This window comes from Lagopus leucura, unplaced genomic scaffold (genome assembly GCF_019238085.1).
Source record: "Lagopus leucura isolate 7727_CA_CO unplaced genomic scaffold, USGS_WTPT01 60319-0_obj-0_obj, whole genome shotgun sequence".
In the NCBI taxonomy this organism is placed as follows: domain Eukaryota; kingdom Metazoa; phylum Chordata; class Aves; order Galliformes; family Phasianidae; genus Lagopus; species Lagopus leucura.
In genome coordinates this window covers 9,368-29,571 of record NW_024965811.1, presented here as the reverse complement: position 1 = coordinate 29,571, position 20,204 = coordinate 9,368, and the positions used below count along the sequence as shown (strand labels likewise).

Genomic DNA, 20,204 nt, shown 5'->3' with positions numbered 1-20,204 from the left:
AGGGGAGATTCAGGCTGGACATGAGGAAGTATTACTGTTCAGAAAGGGTGGTCAGGCACTGCAATGGATGCCCAGGGAGGTGGTGGAGTCACCGAGCCTGGGGGTGTCCAAGGAAAGGCTGGATGTTGTGTTGAGGGACGTGGTTCAGTGGGAGCTGTGGGGAATGGGGGAACGGTTGGACTGGATGAGCTTGGAGGTCTTTTCCAACCTTGGTGATTCTATGATTCTATGAGTTGGGAAGGCCGGTGCTCGTCCCTGTGGGCAGGAGGTATCACAGAGCATCCATCCACGTCCACTGCGTGGGGCTGCATCCGCAGAGCGGTGCTGAGCTCCAAGTGTGCAGTGGAGGCTGTGCCTGCTCTTCCCAGGAGGCTGTCAGTCAGCTGCCTAATAAATCTCGTGGAAAGCAGCGGAGCCACGGGGCTCCCTGGAGCTACAGAAGGAAATGATTTAATTGCCTCTTTAATAGAGAAAGGAGTTGCCTGCGTGCTGCGACTGGATGCTTTGAATAGGCTGATTTGTACTGGGAAAGATTCTTGGGATTCAAGTGCATTGCCAGAGGCTCTGGAGAGGCTCACGGAGCATCGATTTGTTTTGACGTGTCACAGAGGTGTTAATTGAGCGTGAGAGCCAGGAAAATAGCGAAGCCTCCCTGAGAGTGAATGGGTCTCTCCAAGGCTCAGCAAAGCCTTCAGCAGCACTCAGAGCAGCGCTGGGCTGAGGATTTATGGAGGTTTCAGAAGCCATCCTGCTCCTTCCAGGCTGAGCGGGGAAAGCTTTTGTTTTCCTTGGCAAAGCGATGAACCCAACAGCGCAAAACAAAGATGCTGAGAACATGACAAATGCTTTCGTGGCATCGCTGTGGTTTATTTTCTGCATCTTGGAGTTGTTGAAGGATGTCGGTCTCCAAACGTTGCAGACTTGAAACCCTCTGTGCTGAGATGTCCCCTCTGCTGCCTGGGCAGGGCTCAGATCTTCCCAAAGTGTCTTTGTTCCCCCCAAAGTCGGAGCCTTCCTGGCACAGAGGGAAGTTCCTCACCCTGGGACCCTGGGCTGGACGAATTCCTGCTCTGTCTTTTAGGTGTAAATGCATTCAGTGCAAGGTGTGAAGGGTCCGACCCCACCACATGCAGCCCATAGGCTCCCATTCCCATGCAACCCTTGCAATCTCCTGTTTTCCCCCAGCTTCAGGACCGCTGCCTTCAGCACGCCACGTTTCGCATGCATGCAAAGCCACAGACCGTTCCTGCAAAGGTTCTTCTATCCTGGGCTTTTGTATTTCTGGCTCTGTGCAGTGACTGAGCGTGGGGCAGCCGAAGCCATGGCTGCTGAGCTGTGTCCCTCAGTGAGGTTTGTGCTCTGGCTCCTTTACTTCGCAGCTGATGCAGAAATGTGCTATCAGATGACTCAGGCTGTCGGTGGGAGCAGTCCTTCTCCAGGGCCTTTTTCCCCTCTGCCAAGTCTGGAGGAATTGCAAGTGTGGGTTTTGCAACGGCGAGTTGGCAGGAGAAAAAGGAAAGTGACAAAGCATGAGAAAATACTTCAGCAAAACGCTGCCTGTCAGAGGGGTCACGGGGGGGGGGGGCCGGGCTCAGAAGTGACTGTGGTGACACTGAGCCCAAAGGAGGGTCCTTTGCTTTTAAGGAGGAGGAAAAGGAGCAGATGCTGTGTGTGCTTCCCAGTAGAACAGGTGAATCCAGCACCCCCAGCGGAGGTCCCAGCTCTGACCTGTGCCTTCACACGGCTTCCTTCCAGCTGGGTTATATTTGAGGAGCACCGAACCCCTCCTGAAGCGCTTCGTGCAGACGTTGCGCTCCCTGCAGATGCCTTCAGCCCCCCCCCAGCCCCTCTCAGCCTTCCTGCTGCTCCCTCTGAGCACCGCTGGGCTTCACATTGCACCTGCAGCAGCACAGGGCCGTGCAGTGGAAGGATGCTTCCATGGCGTCGGTTGCACGCAGGTGAGCCGTCGGTGCTGCTGTGACTCAGCCCAGGGGTGAGACAGGGAGCGGTGGGGCGGGCAGCCTCCGGTCAGCCTTGCCACATCCTCCCTGCCCATATCTGTGGGATCCATCCCAGCCCCGTCCCAAATAACAGGGATCTGTTGCAGCCCTGTCCCAAATAACTCAATGCTTAGTAGGAGGCAGCGGCGCGGAGCTGGGAGGCAGCGGCGCTTGGCCACCTGGTGCTCCTCTCCCTGCTCGTGTCTCCACAGCTGAGCTTTTCCCACGTCTTCTGAGCTCAGCTGTGCGCTGCTTCTTCCACCTGGTGTCACCTGGCTGCATCCCAGGGGGGAGAGCCGCCGAGTGCAGCCCTCTTCAAGCTGCAGAACTGTGCACAAAGCAGCAAAAAGCAGCATCGGAAACGTGACGGCTCCTGCCCTGCTGAGGGAGCTGGGCTCGTTCAGCATGGAGAAAAGAAGGCTGGGGGTGAGCTGAGTGCAGCCTGCAGTGCCTGAAGGGAGCCTGCAGCCAGGAGGGGAGGCAGCTCTGTGAAAAGGGAGATGAGAGCAGGACGAGGGGAAATGAAGCTGAAGGAGGGCAGATGGAGGTTGGATGTCAGGGAAGTTGTGTGCTGTGAGAGCGGTGAGGGGCTGAACAGCTGCCCAGAGAGGCTGCGATGCCCCGTCCATCCCTGGAGGTGTTGGAGGCTGGATGGGGCCCTGGGCAGCCTGAAATGTGGAGGTTGGTGGCCCTGCATGGCACAGGGGGGTCAGAGCTCCATGATCCTGGAGCTCCCTCCCAACCCAGCCATTCTGTGACTCTGTGAAACCTGCAGCTCAGCACGGCGCAGCTGTTTTGGAGCCGAGCCCTGGGCTCTGCTGGGACAGAACCTGCTGTCGTTTTGCTGTAACCAGCTGCAAAATGAGTTTGACCTTTCAGGTGCCTGCTTGGAAGAAGTCGGCGCTTTTACAACAAATGATTTTGCTCCTTCCAGGAGGCGAAGGCTAAATGTCACGTTTGATGAATGAGCGACCTTTCATGGGGGCGGAGGGAAACTCCTCCATGCGCTCCACCCCACACCGACGTCATTTCCATGATGGGGCTGAGTAACGTTTTCCAAGAAGTCAGAGATGGCAGCTTAGAGCTGCATCCCGTGGGGAAATGCCTGGCGTTGCTGCTGATCTCATTGCTGCCTGCTCTCCTTTAGCTGAGAGCTGGCCAGGGATGTGGGGGACCTCTGTGATGGTGATTTTGTGCCATCAGCGCCTCTTTTCCCCACCCTGGAGGTGTCAGCATCCACGTTGTGTGGCCCTGGGAAGGGCTGGCAGAGCGAGGAGCGGCACTGAGCGCTGGGGAAGCATTCAGGGATGCCTGGGGATATTTGCAGGCTGCGCTGTTTTGTGGTGCCCAAGTTTGCGCTCTGAGTTTGTGCTGCGATGAGGACAAACTTAAACCCCCCTCCCTGCTGTAAGACAGCAGAACTTCAGGAAGGCAAAGCGTCTTAAAGCCTCCTCTTGGCTCTGCCCCGGTTTGGTGTCAGCCCGGTGCCGTTGTGATGCTTCCCCTTCTGCAGGCTGAAAGAGCAAAGTGATGCCAAGCGGGAGCAAAATCCCCATCCTCAGCTCTCATCATTGGCATCGATGCCATTGACATTGAGGAGTTGTGCTCCGCTGTTGTGATGCCCCACGTTTATAGCAGCCATTTGGCTCTGCTTTGCGCCATCGCACAGCGCTGGATGCCTGATGGGCAGAATGGTGGGAAGGAGAATGATGGGGAAACATCACCGGGGTGAACGGCACGCGTCGTGCTTCCCTCGCTGTGTCCTTTCCTCCCTGTGCCCTTGCTCTGCATTCCCTGCTCCCTTAGCAACGTGTCCCCATGCAGAGCTGTGACATCTCCCAGCGCTGTGCCGTGTGGGGCAGTTCTTTGTGCCCCCGTGGGGTGCAGAGGGGGCTGTGGGGTGGGTGCTCTCCCTTGGGCCGTCTCACTGCACGCTGTGCTTCCTTGCAGGTGTCTCCATGTCTCAGCTGTGCAGCTCCTGGGACTTAGACCAGCAAAGCATGGCGTACCTCCCCGATGCAGGTAACCCCACCTGCAGGATCCTCCTCCTGTTTCTCTCTCTCTCTCCAAGCTTAGCAGATTAGAACTCTTCTCTAAAGGCTCTCAGAGGGTTGTTTGTGCTGAGCTCCCATTAAGGTGGATGTGAAACCAAGAACTGAAAGCTCCCGGAGCAGCTTTGGGCTCCAGGTGCCCCATGGCCATTCCCCCATGTGTGTGCAAGCTGTGCAGAACCACTGCACCTCAACGGGGCTGAGAGGAGCCTGGGCTGCCCTGGGATCAAGCCGTAGCAGTTGGGTACACTCCTACTGAGCCTTAAATTGAAGAGCTGTGCTCTTAGTTCTCGATTCCTTTGGGGTTTTTTAACTCGCTTTTGTTCCAGATTTCGTTGTCTGATGGTGTTTTATGCAGGAAATCCCCAGCATCAGCTGAGAGGCTCAAGAAAGCGGCGTGGAGCCAAAGAGGCAGCAGCTGTTTGTGGTGCCTCTCGAGAAAGCATTGAATGGCCTTTAAAATAAAGAAATAGTTTTAAGAAATGGGAGGGGAGGAAAGGAGGGAAAAAGGAAAGGGGAAGAAAGGGAAAAGGCAAAGAAAAAAATGGGGAAAAGGAGAAGAGAAGCAGCCAGGAAAGCAGCCGGTGCCAAGCTCCGTTGCGGCGTTCCTTTCAGCTTCACATGCTCTGCACTGGGAGCCCCATTTCCTTCCTTCCTTCTTTCTGCCCCTTTGAGGATTTGTGGAACGATGCTCATTGGATTTGTGTTTGGGATTTGTCTGACTTACGGGAGCTGCTGCAGTGCTGGCGCTGCTTCCCGTCTGCATGGGGGAAATTCTGCTCCGGCTGTGACCTCTTCCCCTGCGGTTTTGCATCTCTGCTTTGGGTGAATTTGGCTTCTTTCAAGGCTCGTTTTTTTGGAAGCCAAGCGCGAAGGAGTGGAGGAGAAAGGATCTGGGTTTGGAAGTGGGCTGTTGGGGTCTGATTGCTGAAGTGCAGCAAATGAACGTGAGCACGTTGTGCTGTGGGGGTCGGTCCTGCCCTCACCGGGCAGATCCACAAACATGTGCTATGATCCTGCTTGGTGATGGTGTCATGACGTAGAGCCAGAGGAACACAGAAGCTTTTCTTGTCACACTGAATGCAAGCAAAAAAAACCCACCAAAACCAACACCTTTATTTGCATCTGATTTGCTTCTTGTAAAGCTGTGACAGCTGCCACAAACACTGCTTTCCTCTGCCCCTCCAGAGATGGACACCATGGCTGCCAGCACATCCCTCCCCGACCCGGCCGCTGAGTTTGATCGCAACGTGCCCCGAATCTGTGGGGTGTGTGGGGACAGAGCCACCGGCTTCCACTTCAACGCCATGACCTGCGAGGGCTGCAAGGGCTTCTTCAGGTGAGCTGAGCAAAGATTCCCACCCCACACACTGACTGCTGCTGGTGCTCAGGGTGCAGCCCTGCAGGGCTTTGCGTTGCAGGCAGCCAACGTGTCCTCAATAATTCCGACCCCACAAGGTGTTTCCCCTGTATTTCCCTTCTTGTGGCTACCAGGGGCTGTCGGCCATCTGTTAGGAGCCTTGCAGACTTCACATGCTGCATAGATAGGAGCATGCCAGCCTCTAGCGTGAGCCTGGGCTGGGAAGAGCAGACCCAGAGCCGGCGGTCTGGGAGTTTGAACAGCTGTAGTTTTTGTTTGCAGCTGATTTGAGGCTTTTTTCAGCCATCAGGTGAGTGTCTCCTGGTCTGCAGCTGCTCCTAACGAAGGCAAAACCATCCGAGGGCCTGATGAGCTGGAAGTTGGTGGGTGTTTTAGTGGCTCGCTTGCCCTGACGGTGTCAAACCATTCACGTGGGAATTCAGGTCGCTTGCACCAAGTGAGAGAATGACTAAGAGAGACGAGGAGAGATAATGGCTGGCGTGGGACTGGCAGGGAGAGCCTTGCTCAAGCACTGTGTGCTGCAATGAGATGGAGGCAGTGGGCTGCAGACACCAGAGCACATCGCTGTGTGTTCAGCAGGGCTGTGACAGCAACCGGGGTGCAGGTTTGCAGAGCGAAGTCACAGCTCCTCCCCTGGCAGGAATTTTGGGGCTGGATGGAGGTTTTCACACACCGCAGCCTGGCCAACCTGAGCAACCACATTTTCCTCAATTCCTGCTGCTCAGTGAGTGACTCTGCTTTCAGGTGCTGCCCTTCACGCTCTGGTTTGGTGGCCCCAAGCTTCCCTGTCCCCTCCGTGCCTGCGGTGGCCGTGGGGTGGATGGGGCTGATCCTGAACTGGCTGCAGAGCAGCTGCTATCGCTGTCAGCCCTCCTCTGCACTCTGCTGCTTCCCCATCTCTGCTGGTGCAATCATGTGCAGCACGACACGCAGCTGCAGCAGCATTTCTGAGCAGATGTTTTAATGGTGTGAAAAGCACTCATCGTCAGCTAGCCCTTCATGCCCCCTATAAGGCCTTGATTTTCAATTTAAGGCTCTACTTTTCCTTCATCTTGCTTTCCAGGCACGCCATCCCCATACTGGGTCTTGGTGTGTTCTTTCTTGCCCAACCAGGCTTGTTTACAAGCTATTTAGAACCGGTGAATTGAGTAATCCTTGTTGCTACCACAATGTGCAGGTGCTTTCTGCCTGAAAACACCACAGCACTGCTATGGGGGAAGCTGGACCCCTTAAAACTCACCCAGAAAATCTACGCATCCCTTTGCACAGACCACAAACACTTTGTTCCTATGTGCACTTGCTGGTTTTAGCTCCCTGAGCAGGTTTTTGAAGAGCCAATGCACAGATACCAATTCCTGGTGGCTGCCTTGCAAGTCAGAATTGAGCCTGGAAGGAACAGAGGAGGTGAGGGGATTCCAGGCTGCAGTGGCAAAACCTGGGGTGAAGGAACTTCCCGGTCGGTCCCAGCTGCTTTGGGTCGTATCTGTGTGGACGATTCCCCAGCATGAAATCAGGACCTGGGTTTCATGGCTTTATAAAAGGCGTTAGGAATTTACTGGCACCTCTGGGTGCTCAAACGTGCACGTAAGCTGCAGCACAAACAGCCCTGAGGCAACCTTTGGCCGCTGGCTTCAAAGGCCGCTGTTTATTAATGATGCCAACGGCAACAGTGGCCTTTTATTGAGCTCTGCTGTTTGCTCAGGGGCTCTTAAAATGCATCTAAGCCAGGGTGATTTATTCTGCTGCGACTTGGCTGAAGCATCCGCAGTTTCTCTGGTTTATTGTGAAGTTCCAGCGCAGTGACACTGGGTGTTCATAGCAGAGCTGCTCGGAAAGGCTCTGCGTGTTTCAAAACCCAGCAGCTCCCCACCCATCCTGTCTGCATCACCGTTTCTCCCACTCCTGTAATCCTCCCCAGTTGGTCTTTGCCCTGTTCTCCATAGAAGTAGAGATGAATTCCTCTTTTCTTTTGAAATAAATCCCCGGGGCTGTGAGCCGTTCAGCTTCCAGTCTCCATCCTGTTGTGTTGCCCTCCTGTTCCTGTTGCTGGAAGGAGGCAACCTGCGAGCTGCTGCTTGGGTTGTGAGTGGTGCTGAGTTGATGGCGTGGCAGTGATGGGTTGATGGTTGGACTGGTGGATCTTAGTGGCCTTTTCCAGCCTTTATGACTCTATGCATGGGAGAAAGGAGGCTGAAATCCACGTAATGCAGAGTCCAGGAGGTGCATCCAGCAGGAGATGTGCACCTGGCCGAGGTGAGAATGGTTTGGATGAGCCAAAATGCTGGTTTAAATGGTAGAAAGTGAGCAGCAGAAACCAGGCACAGCAGCCTTACTCCTCAGCTTGCTTCGAGGCCTCATCCTAAAGCCTGCTGCCCAACAAAAATGTTCCAAGGGGTCTCCAAAGACAGGTTGGGATAAGAGGTGGCTGACGGCTCCCAGAGGGATTTGGGGGAGAGAATGAGAACGGTGCCAGAGGGCCAAAGCTGTTGGACTTGCTGTTGATGCTGGGCTTCCCTGGGGGCTGTGGAGGTGCAACGAGGAAGGAATAAGAATTATCCAACCCCAACGTGTGACAGCTTTGCTCTGTTTTATGGGTAAAAGGCAGTGCCAAAATGAATCCCAGTGGTGCTTACAGGGATGGCGACTGAAATGTGGAGTCGGGAAGGCTGCAGTGGGGTTTGGTGAGGAGCAGGGCTGCTTTTGGGACCTGCAGCATCACGTGGGCTCCGTCAGTGTGAGAGCCGTGTGCGCTGAGATCCCACTTCACTCGCACAAAGATCAGCGCCGTGGGGCTCAGCACAGCTCTGCCCATCCCTGTGGGTTGGGAGTCCCATAGGCAGGCTTTGCAGCCTCCATCCCTCCTTCTGCAGGCACCGAGCCACAATTTGGGGCAACGCTGGTGCAAATTCTCTCCCTGTTTCCCCATCACAGCACGGGCAGAGCTTGGGGTGATCCGGGTGACCCCAAACTCGCTGCAGCCTTCCTTCCCCATCCCCGGCTGAGGCTTTGTTTACTGCCACCAGCTCAGTGCAGGGAGGGAAGGTTATATTTAACATCCTGCCTGGGACGGGGCTGTAAATGAGCCCTGAAATGGCCACTTGTGGGGCTGTACAAAAATACACCGGAGCCAGACGGCTGCGCTCGCTCTGCTGATGCAAGGCTGGGCGCTGCGGGGCCGCCGACCCCAGGGCAGGGAAACGCTGCTCAGAAACCCTCCGTGGTGCCCCGCCGCCCTGGGTTCAAATAAGCTGCAATTTTCATTCCAAACCCATAATGTTGGCTTGCACACAGGGCAGCTTTCCCCGCTCCGGGGCCTCACGTTCCTCTTGTTTGTGCCCTCCCCAGCCTTGCCCTGGGCTGTGGGGCAGAAGACGCTGCTCCAGATACCCAAAAATTACAAAGATTTGTTCACCGAAACTGGGGGATTGAGGGGTGTTTGGTTGCAAACCCTGCTTTGCCCCTGGGCTGGGCAGCGTTTGTCCTCGTTCCTGGAACGATGCTGGTTTTAGCAGAAGGGGAAAACCCAGAGAAAAGCGGTCAAACCAAAACCCAGCTGTAAGGCAGAACGCAGAGGCAGGGCTGCGGAGGCAGGTGCTGGAGGCTCTGCCATCAGCTTCTCCTGAATTCATTTCCCCAGATGCGTTTACACATCTGTGAGGTGAGAGGAGGGTGAAACCTGGCTGTTTACATCTCCGTTTGGAAAGCAGCCTCTAATTGCACCCTCACGGGTCTGCAGCCCAGGAGCACCGTGTGTATTTATACCCTAGAGGCACAGCCCTGGCGCTGCTCCTGGCCTGGAGATCCCTGTCCTGTGCCCACGGAGCTCAGGACCGCGTCCACTTGGCATTGCAAGAGCATTTTATCACTGCTCCTCCTTGCAGGACTCCATATGGGGGCGTTAATTTCAGGCGGTTTGGTTTCTCACTGTTGTACTCCAGCTGTGTCTCGGTGCTGCTCTCTTTCCATGTGCTTTTCTGCTTTGTTTGCCCTTCTGATCACTTCATTTCCAGCCCAGGGGTTCAGTTTGCCTCCATTCAAACTCACATCTTCATTTAAAATGAGTGCTGTGTGTAGAAATGCACGTAAAGATAAGCCTTGCTCGCCGATGGAAGATCATCGAGTCGCTTTCTCCAAAGCAGAGATGTGGCATCGCCGAAACCACCCTGAATGGCCAAACTCAGTTGTCCTGCAGTGTGTCATTAGTGGATATCAGGAGCTTGTAGCTGGGACCTGTGGCTTTGACCCTTTGTACTTGGAAGCTTTGCAGTCCTGATCGTAGCAGCGGATTAACGTGGCACGGTGTGGTTTTGGTGGAAAAGAGGTTATTATGTTGAGTGTTGTTTCTCTCATGTCCTGCAGTGAGGTTTTTCTCGTGCACATGCAAGCATGCACTCCAGCCAGTTATTCTAGCAAAGCCAGGCTTTAAAGGCTGGTAAATGTTTAATAAGGCCGCTTTAGTACATGCTGCTGTGTCCTCTGGTTTCTCTGTCCCTGGATGGACATTTCTCTACCGTTCCACCTCCTCCTCTTGGGCTTCAAAACAGCGTGAAACCAGAAAGCCGTTTCAGTGGTGCTGAGCCCGCAGGCTGTGTCCTTTTGAGGGCACCTTTGCCATGCTGTCCAAACCTGGAAGATCAAACCCAAATGTGCATGCACGCAGCTGCGGCCTTCCAAGTTGAGCCTTTCCAAGAGCCCAGCTGAGCTGCTGGGTGTCAGGTCAGTCGTTCCCTCTCTCAGCAGCCTTTCTCCAGCAGTTTTGCTGTCCAGACACTTGGATCTGCGCTCCTGCTGCTTGGAGCATCCCTCGTGCACTGCAAACAGCGCTGTGTGACCCAGGGTGTGTTGTTGATTTTTTTTTTGTCCCCTCTTTTTCCTCTGCAGGAGAAGCATGAAGAGGAAAGCGATGTTCACCTGTCCGTTCAACGGGGACTGCAAAATCACCAAGGACAACCGGCGGCACTGCCAGGCCTGCCGGCTGAAACGCTGCGTGGACATCGGGATGATGAAGGAGTGTGAGTACGCTGGGTGTGCAGGGCTCAGCCTCGCGGCCTTGGCGCCCTTCTTCTTCAAACCTCTGTGCTCAAGGCTTTAAAACCCGCACGAGGATTCGAAGAGGATGCAGAGGGCAGGGGGACGGCGTGGGTAATGATTGCACGGGGCTCATTTAATGATTGAGGCGTTCATGAGCTGGCTTTGCTGGCAGCTGCACGGTGAGCACATCCGGGGCTGTTGCTGATTAACTCACGGATGGAGCCCATTCACGTCCTGTCCTGTGCAAAGTCATCGTCCTCCCGCAGCACGTGGCCGAGCAGGCAGGGAGAGCTGGAGAGCCTCCGAGTGCTGATGCTGAGGGATGGGGAGCTGCACTCGCAGCCGTTCCACCTTTTACTCTGCAATAGCTTTATTTCAGGCCCCTGGTCCTGCAGCAGGGTCCGTCCGTCCCGCCACGTGCAACGCAGAGACTTAAACAAATAGCAGAGGGAAGTAAAGCACTTTTTAACCCAATCTAAACAGGTTAATGTTGTCCAAATATTTGGGTTTTTTTTTCCGACTGTATTTATAGATAAGCAGCTTTTAAAAATAAAAGCTGCTTGGCACGTTTCCTCCTACACACGCGTGCTTTCTATGCCCCGAGACTTCAGGAGTTTAAACCAAAATAACAGCCCTCTGCTAGGAGACTGCAAACAGGACAGCCTGTCCCATGATTGATGGGCTTGAAAATTCAGAGCTGGCTTGGCAAATGGAAGTGCTGAACGTTTCCTTATGTGCTGAGCGGAGAACAAACAGCGCCCGGTGGCACGGGGTGCAGATCTGCAAACCAGAACTTGCAAAGAACTTGAAGAAAAATAATGCCTAAACGTTCAGGAGCCCCGGAGATCAAACAGATCTTGAGGAATAGGAGGCCCCCAAATCGTGTAAAGTGCCAGCTGTGCTCTGTAGGGGGGTAGGAAAGCAAAGAGCAGGCAATGCACCAGGTGAATCCTTCTATTGTGAGAGCACAGGGATGGTGAGGAAGCAAACCGGAGCAGGTCTGCATCCCATGTTCTGCCCTGCAGAAACAGCTGCTCCCTTTGGTTTAATGCTTGGACACAGCAAAGGGCCAGAGCTGCTCCGTGTAGTTGTGGGAAGCACTGCACAAAGCACAGCTTTGGTGTTCTGCTGCTTTGGCATTTGTTGTCACACCTGATTTCTTGGTTGGAACAGCACTGTTAGGCACTTTCTGCTCCCAAACCCGGCTCTGAGGTGTTCCCAGAGCAGCAGGAGAGCCGTCCTCGTTGATGGCGTGTTTACACTGTGGATCTTATCTCACTCAGAGGGAGGAAAAGCACTGAGCTGATTGAAAAGGAGAGCGCTGAAATGCCCCAGCGCACGAGGCTGCCTGGCTGGGAGCCTCCAGCCCTGGTTACTGCAGTTTGTTTGGCATCACCGTTGCCAACAAGGGAAATGTGTTGACTTGTAGCAGTCAATTACCCAGGGAGGGTCAGAAAATGCACTGAGGGATTCGCCTGCCCGCCTCAGGGTTAACTTGTAAGCGACCCCCCTTAGCAAACGGATTCTGTATTAATGAAACCTAACCGAGGAGCCTAAAAATAGCCTTCCTGCAGCCTCTGCTGCTGCTTCAGTGAATGGGAACAAGGTGTGCTGCTGTTATTTTTAGGTGGCATCGGGGATCTTTGAACTCTTGGGGTGGGCTCGTGTCTTCCCCGGGCTGCGGTTGCTGGCACGGGTAGGGATGGGCTTGGTTTGATGGGTCCGAAGCAGAAATTAGAGCAAAACTGGATAAGGAGGAGGAGGCAGATGTGGACGCTCTTTGTGCTTGCGTTAATTTGAGGTCTGGTGCAGGCAGCTCCGTCTCCTCCTCCTGTCCTACGTCTTGGGTGGCTTTCAGCGTTGCCCCCAGCCACGTCTGCACGGCTCCAGGCTCGGTGCTGCAGTGAGGGGCTCTCAAGAAGGTGAAGGCTTTGTGTGTGTTGAAAATGGCAGAGCAGAAGCCTTGCCCTGCTGCGCTCCCTGGGGAGCTGAGGACAGCCGCTGTCCCCACGAGGGACCAAGGAAGGGATGAGTTGCAGCCATAGGAACACGCTGAGCCCAGCAGTGAGGGTCAGGGCCGGGGGCTGATCCACAGCTGCAATCTGCCAGCAGCGTTAGCAAATATTTGTGGTTTTCCACCCATCTTATCTGCGTGGGGTAAAGCACAGGGCAAGCTTAGGGGACAGCGTCAGGCCACGGGCGAAGGCGAAAGCTGCGTCGTTTGGAAATGTTTTCGGGCTGTTTCCTTTTAGATGGCCCAAGCAATGCTGAGCTCATTCCTTCCATCCCGCAAAATTGCCTCCCGCCAGCTGCGTGGTGCTCCAGAAGGGGCACCCATCCCTCCAGGGCCGTGCGTTACCTGTGGGTAATTCACCTCTCTTGGCCTCGCTGCCCTCTCTTTCCCTTGCTTTTATCAGCTCTGCAGTCATTACAGCACACGTGGGCTGGGGATGTGCTTCCCCTTGGCTGCCCTGTGCTGCGGTGCAAAGCAGGGAGGCAGAAAACACGGCGCTGAATTGAGCGGCCAAAGCAGCCTCACTGCATCTCTCCCTGCTATGCTACTGCTGGGGGATTTTGGGTGCCTGTCACGGTGCCAGGATCGAGGAGCCTCCTTGGGAGGATCCAGCTGTGCTTGCAGTGTCCTGCTGCAGTTTGTCTGCCTGTGGATGGATTGCAGAGCGTTATGCGGGAGCTGGGATGTGGGGGAAGCGAAGGCAGAGCTGTGGGAGAGGCAGTGGGGAGGAATTAGGTTTGCACCCTGTGAAGGCTGCGTCTCGTGAGAATGGCTGCAGAGCGATCTTGGGCGCTTTTGGCAATGCAGCGGGGTCGCAACGCCCTGCAGGGCTCTTTGAGGATGATTCCTGCCCTGATGCCTTGTGGCACATTAAACACACACTGTGCTGCCCAGCCCTCACCCTGCGGATCACTGCATGGCTTCATTCACTGCAGAGCTGCTGCCGCAGGGGCAGTTCTGCTTCCCCCCATCCTCAATGCCACTCCCTGGGGATGGAAAGGAACCCACGGGGCTTTCTGGGGCTGCGTGGTGTCCCCACGTCCAGCTGAAATGCTGCCTGCCAAGCTTTGATGCAGTGCCTGAGTGCCATCCAGGGAGCAGTCTCACACTGATATTTGCTCTGTTTCGTTTCGGTTGGTGTTCGGCTGCCCTTTGCTCTCCCAATGGCGCACGTCTCCCTCCATGCCATCCCCAGCACCTCCAGCTCCCCGCTTTGGCCGAGGCTGTGTGCTCAGATCCTCACCCACCAGCCGTTTCCTCGTGCTCTCAGTAACCTCAGAGCAGCCCTGCGGCTTTCTCCTCTGTCCCTGTGGTGTCTGCAGAGGTCGGTTCTGTGTCTGAACAGAAGTGATGTGCACATGTTGGCTTCTCCTCCTCCCGTGCTTCGGGTCAGGGCAGCCCACAGCCATTCCGCTGCAGCTCTGTTTGTGCCAGGAGCTGTGAGCACAGCTCCAGCTCGGCTCTGGGGAAGGGAGCAGCCCTGGGATCTGATCTCAAGCTGAAGATGCAGGCTGGGGCGCGTTGGCCCCATCCATCCTTCCGTGTGCACGAGGTGAGTGCAGACGAAGCCTTTTTTCCCAGGAATTTTATAAAGCCCGTCAGTCCTGCGCTGACGTTGTGCTGTTACCATTTCTCACCCCAAAGCTTCAGCTCTGCTGCTCCCCGTTGGCTGAGCTGGTGCCGGGCTCTGTTGGGGCTCGCACAGCACCGCCTCTGTTTGCAAGATGAGCTGGAAGGGAATTGCGATTGCGTTTATCGCGTCGTTCTGATCTTTAAAACACCTTCGATCTGCCTGCGGGGCTTCCTTCGGGTTTTAGACTCCTGTAGGCTCTGGCAAGTCCCATCAGAGCATTCAGCACCGACCCAAATCCCTGGCGGTGGTTTTGCAATGGGTTCAGAGCAACGTGCAGCCCGCACCACAGTCTGCCAGGCCTCAAAGCGCTGAAACCCCGGGACAAATAAAGAAAGATGCTTTGTTGTGCAGATCCCATACAGGGAAATCCATCTGCCTTAGGGGATTTGACCAGGGGTCGGTGCATGCGCTCTTCCTCCCATCCCAACTCCTCTTCCTCACTTTCCTCCGTGCTGGGGTGGCTGAGGAGCCGCTGACCCCATCTCAGCTCTGTCCCCCTTCAGCCCCACGTGGTGCTTCCCAGTGCTGCTGCATTCCTCAGTGATTTCTCCTTGCATGCAGCTCCTGGATGGATCCCAAGCTTTCCTAATAGGACAGGAGATGGCGAATTCCCCGTTTCGCCTGGGCTGCCCCCTGCAGCACTGACCGTTCCGTGCCGGTCACAGGAGCGACCTTTTGGCCTCAGCCGCTCATTCAGTACCTCCAGATCTTTAAATCCCCCCCCGAGGTCGTTGTGCAAGTTTGAAAACGTATTGGAAAAATGCTGTTGGCAAAAGGCAGCAGAAGGGGCCAAGAAGTGCAAATGGCTCCTTGAGCCCCGCTGCCTTCGTCAGCCTCTCCTTCCAGATTCCACCCGACCGCAGGAAGCCGCCTGCCATCAGATAAAACACGCTGGGCTGCTCTGCTAATAAGTGGTTCTGGGGCTAATAGCTTCTCAATGAAGGGGCACTGCTATTTATAGGACCCAACAGTGGATGTGCTTTGCTGATTGGGAGCGTTAACGAGCCGTTGGGTGCAAAGGTGGGTGCTTGTTGTTGCTTTTCCAACCTTGTGAGGCTCTTCAGGTCTTTAGGTTCTTTATAAGGGTCACATTGGAGCCCGAATTGCCTTTGGATGTTCAAACATCCCTAATAAACGGGAGAAGCTTTGCTCGTCGCCTTTGGACTCGACCTTTGGCTGCTGCTGAAGGCTGTTGCTCATAATACAAGCAATAAATGGGTATATTACAGAACAATTGAGGTTGGAAGAGGTCGCTAGGATCATCTGGTCCAGCCACCACCCATCCCCACCGTGTTTGTGTGTCCCCTCAGCTGAAAAACAACTGTGATCCTGCTGCCCACCGCACTGCGCTCCCCCTGTTGTCGGAGCTGAGAGCAGTGTGCACGAACCCATCGGCCCACATCTTGAAATTCCTTTCACCCGAAAGCACAGAGCAAACAGTGAGGTCTGGAGCAAAGCCGTGGCGGTGCTGACGTGACCTGACTGCACCCAACGGCACCCAAATGGGCCATAAATGGTGCATAGCAGGGAGCCGTGAGCCAGCAGGCGAGGACAGGAGCGGGTTCAGTAATAGGGTCGATGCAGGTTCAGTGACCCATTAGCAACGCTGAGGGATGCTGCTTGGCTGCAGCACACCTGAGGCGCTTCGGTGCCGGTTTCCCAGTGCCTGTTTGCGACCCTTCGCTCTTTCCTTCCATCCCTGCAGTCATCCTGACGGATGAGGAGGTGCAGAGGAAGCGTGAGATGATCCTGAAGCGCAAAGAGGAGGAAGCGCTGAAGGAGAGCCTGAAGCCCAAGCTGTCGGAGGAGCAGCAGAAAGTCATTGACATCCTCCTCGAGGCCCACCACAAAACTTTTGACACCACTTACTCCGACTTCAACAAGTTTCGGGTACGTTGGGGGGCACGACAGCCCCGATTCCCACCTCAGCACCAGCAGCTCCAAGAAACTTCATCAGTTTCATCCTAATAAAACCCGGTGCAAATATCTCGGTGCTCCCCTCAAGCTTGTTCTCCCAGCCCCATTCCTCTCACCTCGCTCTCTCTTCCAGCCCCCTGTGAGAAGCAAAGTCAGCAGCAATACAGCAACGCAATCCTCCTGTGTCGTGTCCCAGGATTTCTCCTCGGAGGACCCCAATGATGTTTTTGGCTCTGATGCCTTCGGTGCATTCCCAGGTACTGGACTCAGCTCTCTGTGTGGCATTTCAGGCATCCTTATGCTATGGAAGCAAAAGGGGAAGAGATTTTTCTAAGCTTGGCCAAGAACGAAATAGTTGTCTCAGCTCTCCTAGGGAATGCATTTGACTCTAAGAGCCTCCTGAGGGTGTTCAGAAGGCTCCTGATGAGCTGAGAGCATGAAGTGCTTGGCTGCATCGGGACCATGAGCTGGGTTGCCGCTGCTCTGCCTGCAGTTAGACCTAAACTAAAAATCCCACAGCTGGTGTGACCAAAGCGCTCTCCCAGCCCAAGACAAAGACCTCCCAGCACAACAGGCACCATCCCTGCTTCGGGCTGACACCCCTCCCTGTTACATCTCACCCCCATGGACCACCTCCCTCTTTCCAGAGCCCATGGAGCCCCCGATGTTTTCCAACCTGGATCTTTCCGAGGAGAGCGATGAGACCCCCTCCATGAGCATCGAGCTGCCCCAGCTCCCCATGCTCCCACACTTGGCTGACCTGGTCAGCTACAGCATACAGAAGGTGATCGGCTTCGCCAAAATGATCCCCGGATTCAGGTGAGATGTTGTCCCCACGCCAGGTACCCACGATGGTTTTCTGCTCCCGGCAATTCAGTCCCAGCTTCCACAGTCATTTTTCTCCACTTCTCTCTGCCCCCTTCCCAGCTCTGTTCTCACCTTCTTGTTCTCCCTCCCTCTCCTTTCCTGGGGTTATTCCTCTTTAATCTTGAGCTGGATTCACCCTGGCCACATAAACAAAATGCCTGAGCTCCTCAGAAAGATGCTAAGGCCACATGAGTGCTGCTCATCTTGCTTGTGTGTCCTGAGATCCCGTTTAACACCAGCCCCGCAAGAGTCAGCCTGGAGCCCAGAGCACTGGGTGCTGCCACTCGATACACGGAGCTGCAGAAATACCCACTGCTTAATTACCCAGAAATTCAGGGTGAGGGAGAAGCCGGATCTTGCCTCTGGTTGTGGACATCTCCTCATTCCCGCCCGCAGGGATCTGAATGCAGAGGATCAGATTGCCCTGCTGAAATCCAGCGCCATTGAGGTGATCATGCTGCGCTCCAACCAGTCCTTCACCTTGGAGGACATGTCGTGGACCTGTGGAAGCAATGACTTCAAGTACAAAGTCAGCGATGTCACCCAAGGTAAAGGTGCTGCCGGGCTGAGGGCTCAAAGGTGGCGCCCCAGCCTGAAATTCAGGTGTAAGAAAACCGTACTGAGTAAACTGCAGATATTCAGGTGGATTTTAAACATCTGCCAGCACCTGGGGAAGAGCATTGGAGTAACCCTGGGATGCTGAGATCCTCAATGCAAGGCCTTGGAGTAGCCCTGGGATGCTGAGATCCTTGGTGCAAGGCCATGGAGTAGCCCTGGGTTGCTGAGATCCTTGGTGCAAAGCCTTGGAGTAGCCCTGGGTTGCTGAGATCCTTGGTGCAAAGCCTTGGAGTAGCCCTGGGTTGCTGAGATCCTTGGTGCAAGGCCTTGGAGTAACCCTGGGATGCTGAGATCCTTGGTGCAAAGCCTTGGAGTAACCCTGGGATGCTGAGATCCTTGGTGCAAGGGCAGAGATCCCCCAGTGAGATCCCAAGGAAAACAGGCAGAGCAAACAGCACATCGGGACCAGGCGTGGGACCACAGAGGGCAGGGATGGGATCTGTTTGCTGCGGGCTGTGGGCACACAAAACGTGTTTTGGTGTTTCTGCACAACGTGGCGCGGTGTGGGAGCGATAAGGAACGCAAACCCCCCGTAGGTTAATTGCCTTTCTGAAGTCATCTGCTCCATAATCTCCTGCCTTAAAGACGCTGCTGGGGAGGAAAGATTGAAAGAAATAATGTTTTTAAAGCTCTGTCAAAAATCATCCTGTGATTCTGTGATCCTGGCGCCCTGCTGCACTGAAGGAGGAGGCGCTGAGCTCCGCGCTCATCTCTCAGCTGCAGATCTGAGGTCTCACCCAGGTGCTAACAGCTCCTCTCTGTCCCCAGCCGGCCACAGCATGGAGCTCCTCGAGCCGCTCGTGAAGTTCCAGGTGGGCTTGAAGAAGCTGAACCTTCACGAGGAAGAGCACGTGCTCCTCATGGCCATCTGCATCCTGTCCCCAGGTAGGAGGACGCTCGTCCCCAAGCTCCCCACCCTGCCACGCTTTGGCAGCACGAAGGCTCCACCAATGTCCCCAAGCCTGGCAGTGCCAGGCTAACAGCCAGACTCGATGACCTCCAAGGTCTTTTCCAAGGGCTGATCTGATGATGCTGGTGTTCCCTAGATCGACCCGGCGTTCAGGACACCTCGCTGGTGGAGTCCATCCAGGACCGCCTCTCGGACATCCTGCAGACCTACATCCGCTGCAGGCACCCCCCGCCCGGCAGCCGCCTGCTGTACGCCAAGATGATCCAGAAGCTGGCCGACCTGCGCAGCCTCAACGAGGAGCACTCCAAGCAGTACCGCTGCCTCTCCTTCCAGCCCGAGCACAGCATGCAGCTCACGCCCTTGGTGCTCGAGGTCTTCGGCAACGAGATCTCCTGATTCCAGCCGTGGGTTTGAACACCCGCGTCTAAAGGGATAAGTCAGCCTTGGTCCCGAGAGGAGGGCTGTGACCCTGGGAGGAGGTTGTACATAGTTTGGTTTCACACTACTGCAGGTCCTGCTTTGTTTTCTTAGCCACAGCAGCCGAGGTTTGCTCGCTGCAGACCCAGATCTGTGCATTTCCCCCCCCCCCCCATGAGTGCTTCTTTCACTCGTCTGCAAGAGCTGACTTATCCCTTTATGGATGTTTTGAGGCTGGGCTGCCTTGAACCACTTTTTTTCTGACCAGAAACTGGGGCTGCTCGGAAGGAGAGGCTCAGGTTTTGCAGATTCATGGCACTGGGGAACCATCGATGGCATCTGTTGAACCTGAGGGACCCCTCCGCTCACCCCCAACTTGAGAAATGTGATGCTGATGGAATTGCACACCCCAGATCCATGCAGGAAAACGCTGAGGCTGCTCCTCAGAGCCCCACAGACAGCGGTGAGAGGTTGGAGAAGGGAACCACAGCCAGGAAGAGCCAGCCGGGCTGTGATGTGTGTTCCCAGCACTACTGCCACCCCGTGTCCCACATCAGCCCCACTGCTGACACAACCCTGTGAGGGTGTTGTCTGTTGTCACGTTGAGGCCAGGCGGAGCTAATTGGGCACGCTGAGGTTTCCTGTGCAATGCTGGAGCTCTGGAAGGTGCCCCATCCCCGCTGACCCCACTGAAGCCACTTCTGCAGGGTGGTGGTCCTTCAGGAGGGGTCAATGGGAGCAGCACCAGCACGAGGACGGATTTGGGGCCATGAAATGCAGAGGAGCAGCGGGAGCTGAGTGCCTTGGTGGGACCCGGGCAGCACCGCGTCTGGGGACACACAGCGGTCACGATCATGGACAGCGGGGGGTGGGGACCCTGCAGGCAGCCGGACCTGGGGACAGTGCCTGGGGATGGGCGCTGCGCGGTGGGCACAGGGGGCAGCGGGGCTCCGTCTCCGTGCAAATAAACGTGGCCTGGGAGCAGCACCGGCTGCGCTGTGGGGCTGTGTCCGTCTGTCCGGGTCCGTGTGAAGCTGCTGGGAGTGTCCGTCTGTCCGGGTTTGTGTCTGGGTGGCGCTGCTCTAGGTGTCCTTCTGTCTGTCCGTGCTGTTAAGTGTCCGCATGTCCCTCTCTCCCCATCTCCTTTCGCATCCCCGTATGCGCATGTACGCGACCACACGTATCGCTGTGTCACCCCGTATCTCCTCAGCTCCCCTCCCCGCAGCCCCGTGTCACCGTTCGCCTCCCACGTACCCCACCCCCGTGTCCCCACGTCCCCGCCCCCTCCACGTGTCCAAAACTGCGCGCTCTGCGCATGCGCGGGTGGGTCAGGGCGTGGCGAAGCCGCACATGCACAGAACGGAA

At 55.6% G+C, this 20,204-nt stretch overlaps 1 protein-coding gene across 1 annotated transcript; it reads left to right on the top strand.

Annotated features, from left to right (window-relative positions):
- Positions 1–3,941: 3,941 nt before the first annotated feature.
- Positions 3,942–19,765, top strand: LOC122192297 (vitamin D3 receptor). Its single transcript, XM_042892823.1, has 9 exons — positions 3,942–4,022; positions 5,240–5,390; positions 10,314–10,444; positions 15,816–16,000; positions 16,161–16,284; positions 16,675–16,846; positions 17,291–17,442; positions 18,281–18,397; positions 18,559–19,765. Exons 1-9 carry the CDS (start codon positions 3,959–3,961, stop codon positions 18,816–18,818), a joined length of 1,356 nt encoding a protein of 451 aa, XP_042748757.1. The 5' UTR covers positions 3,942–3,958; the 3' UTR covers positions 18,819–19,765.
- The last annotated feature ends 439 nt before the right edge of the window (positions 19,766–20,204 follow it).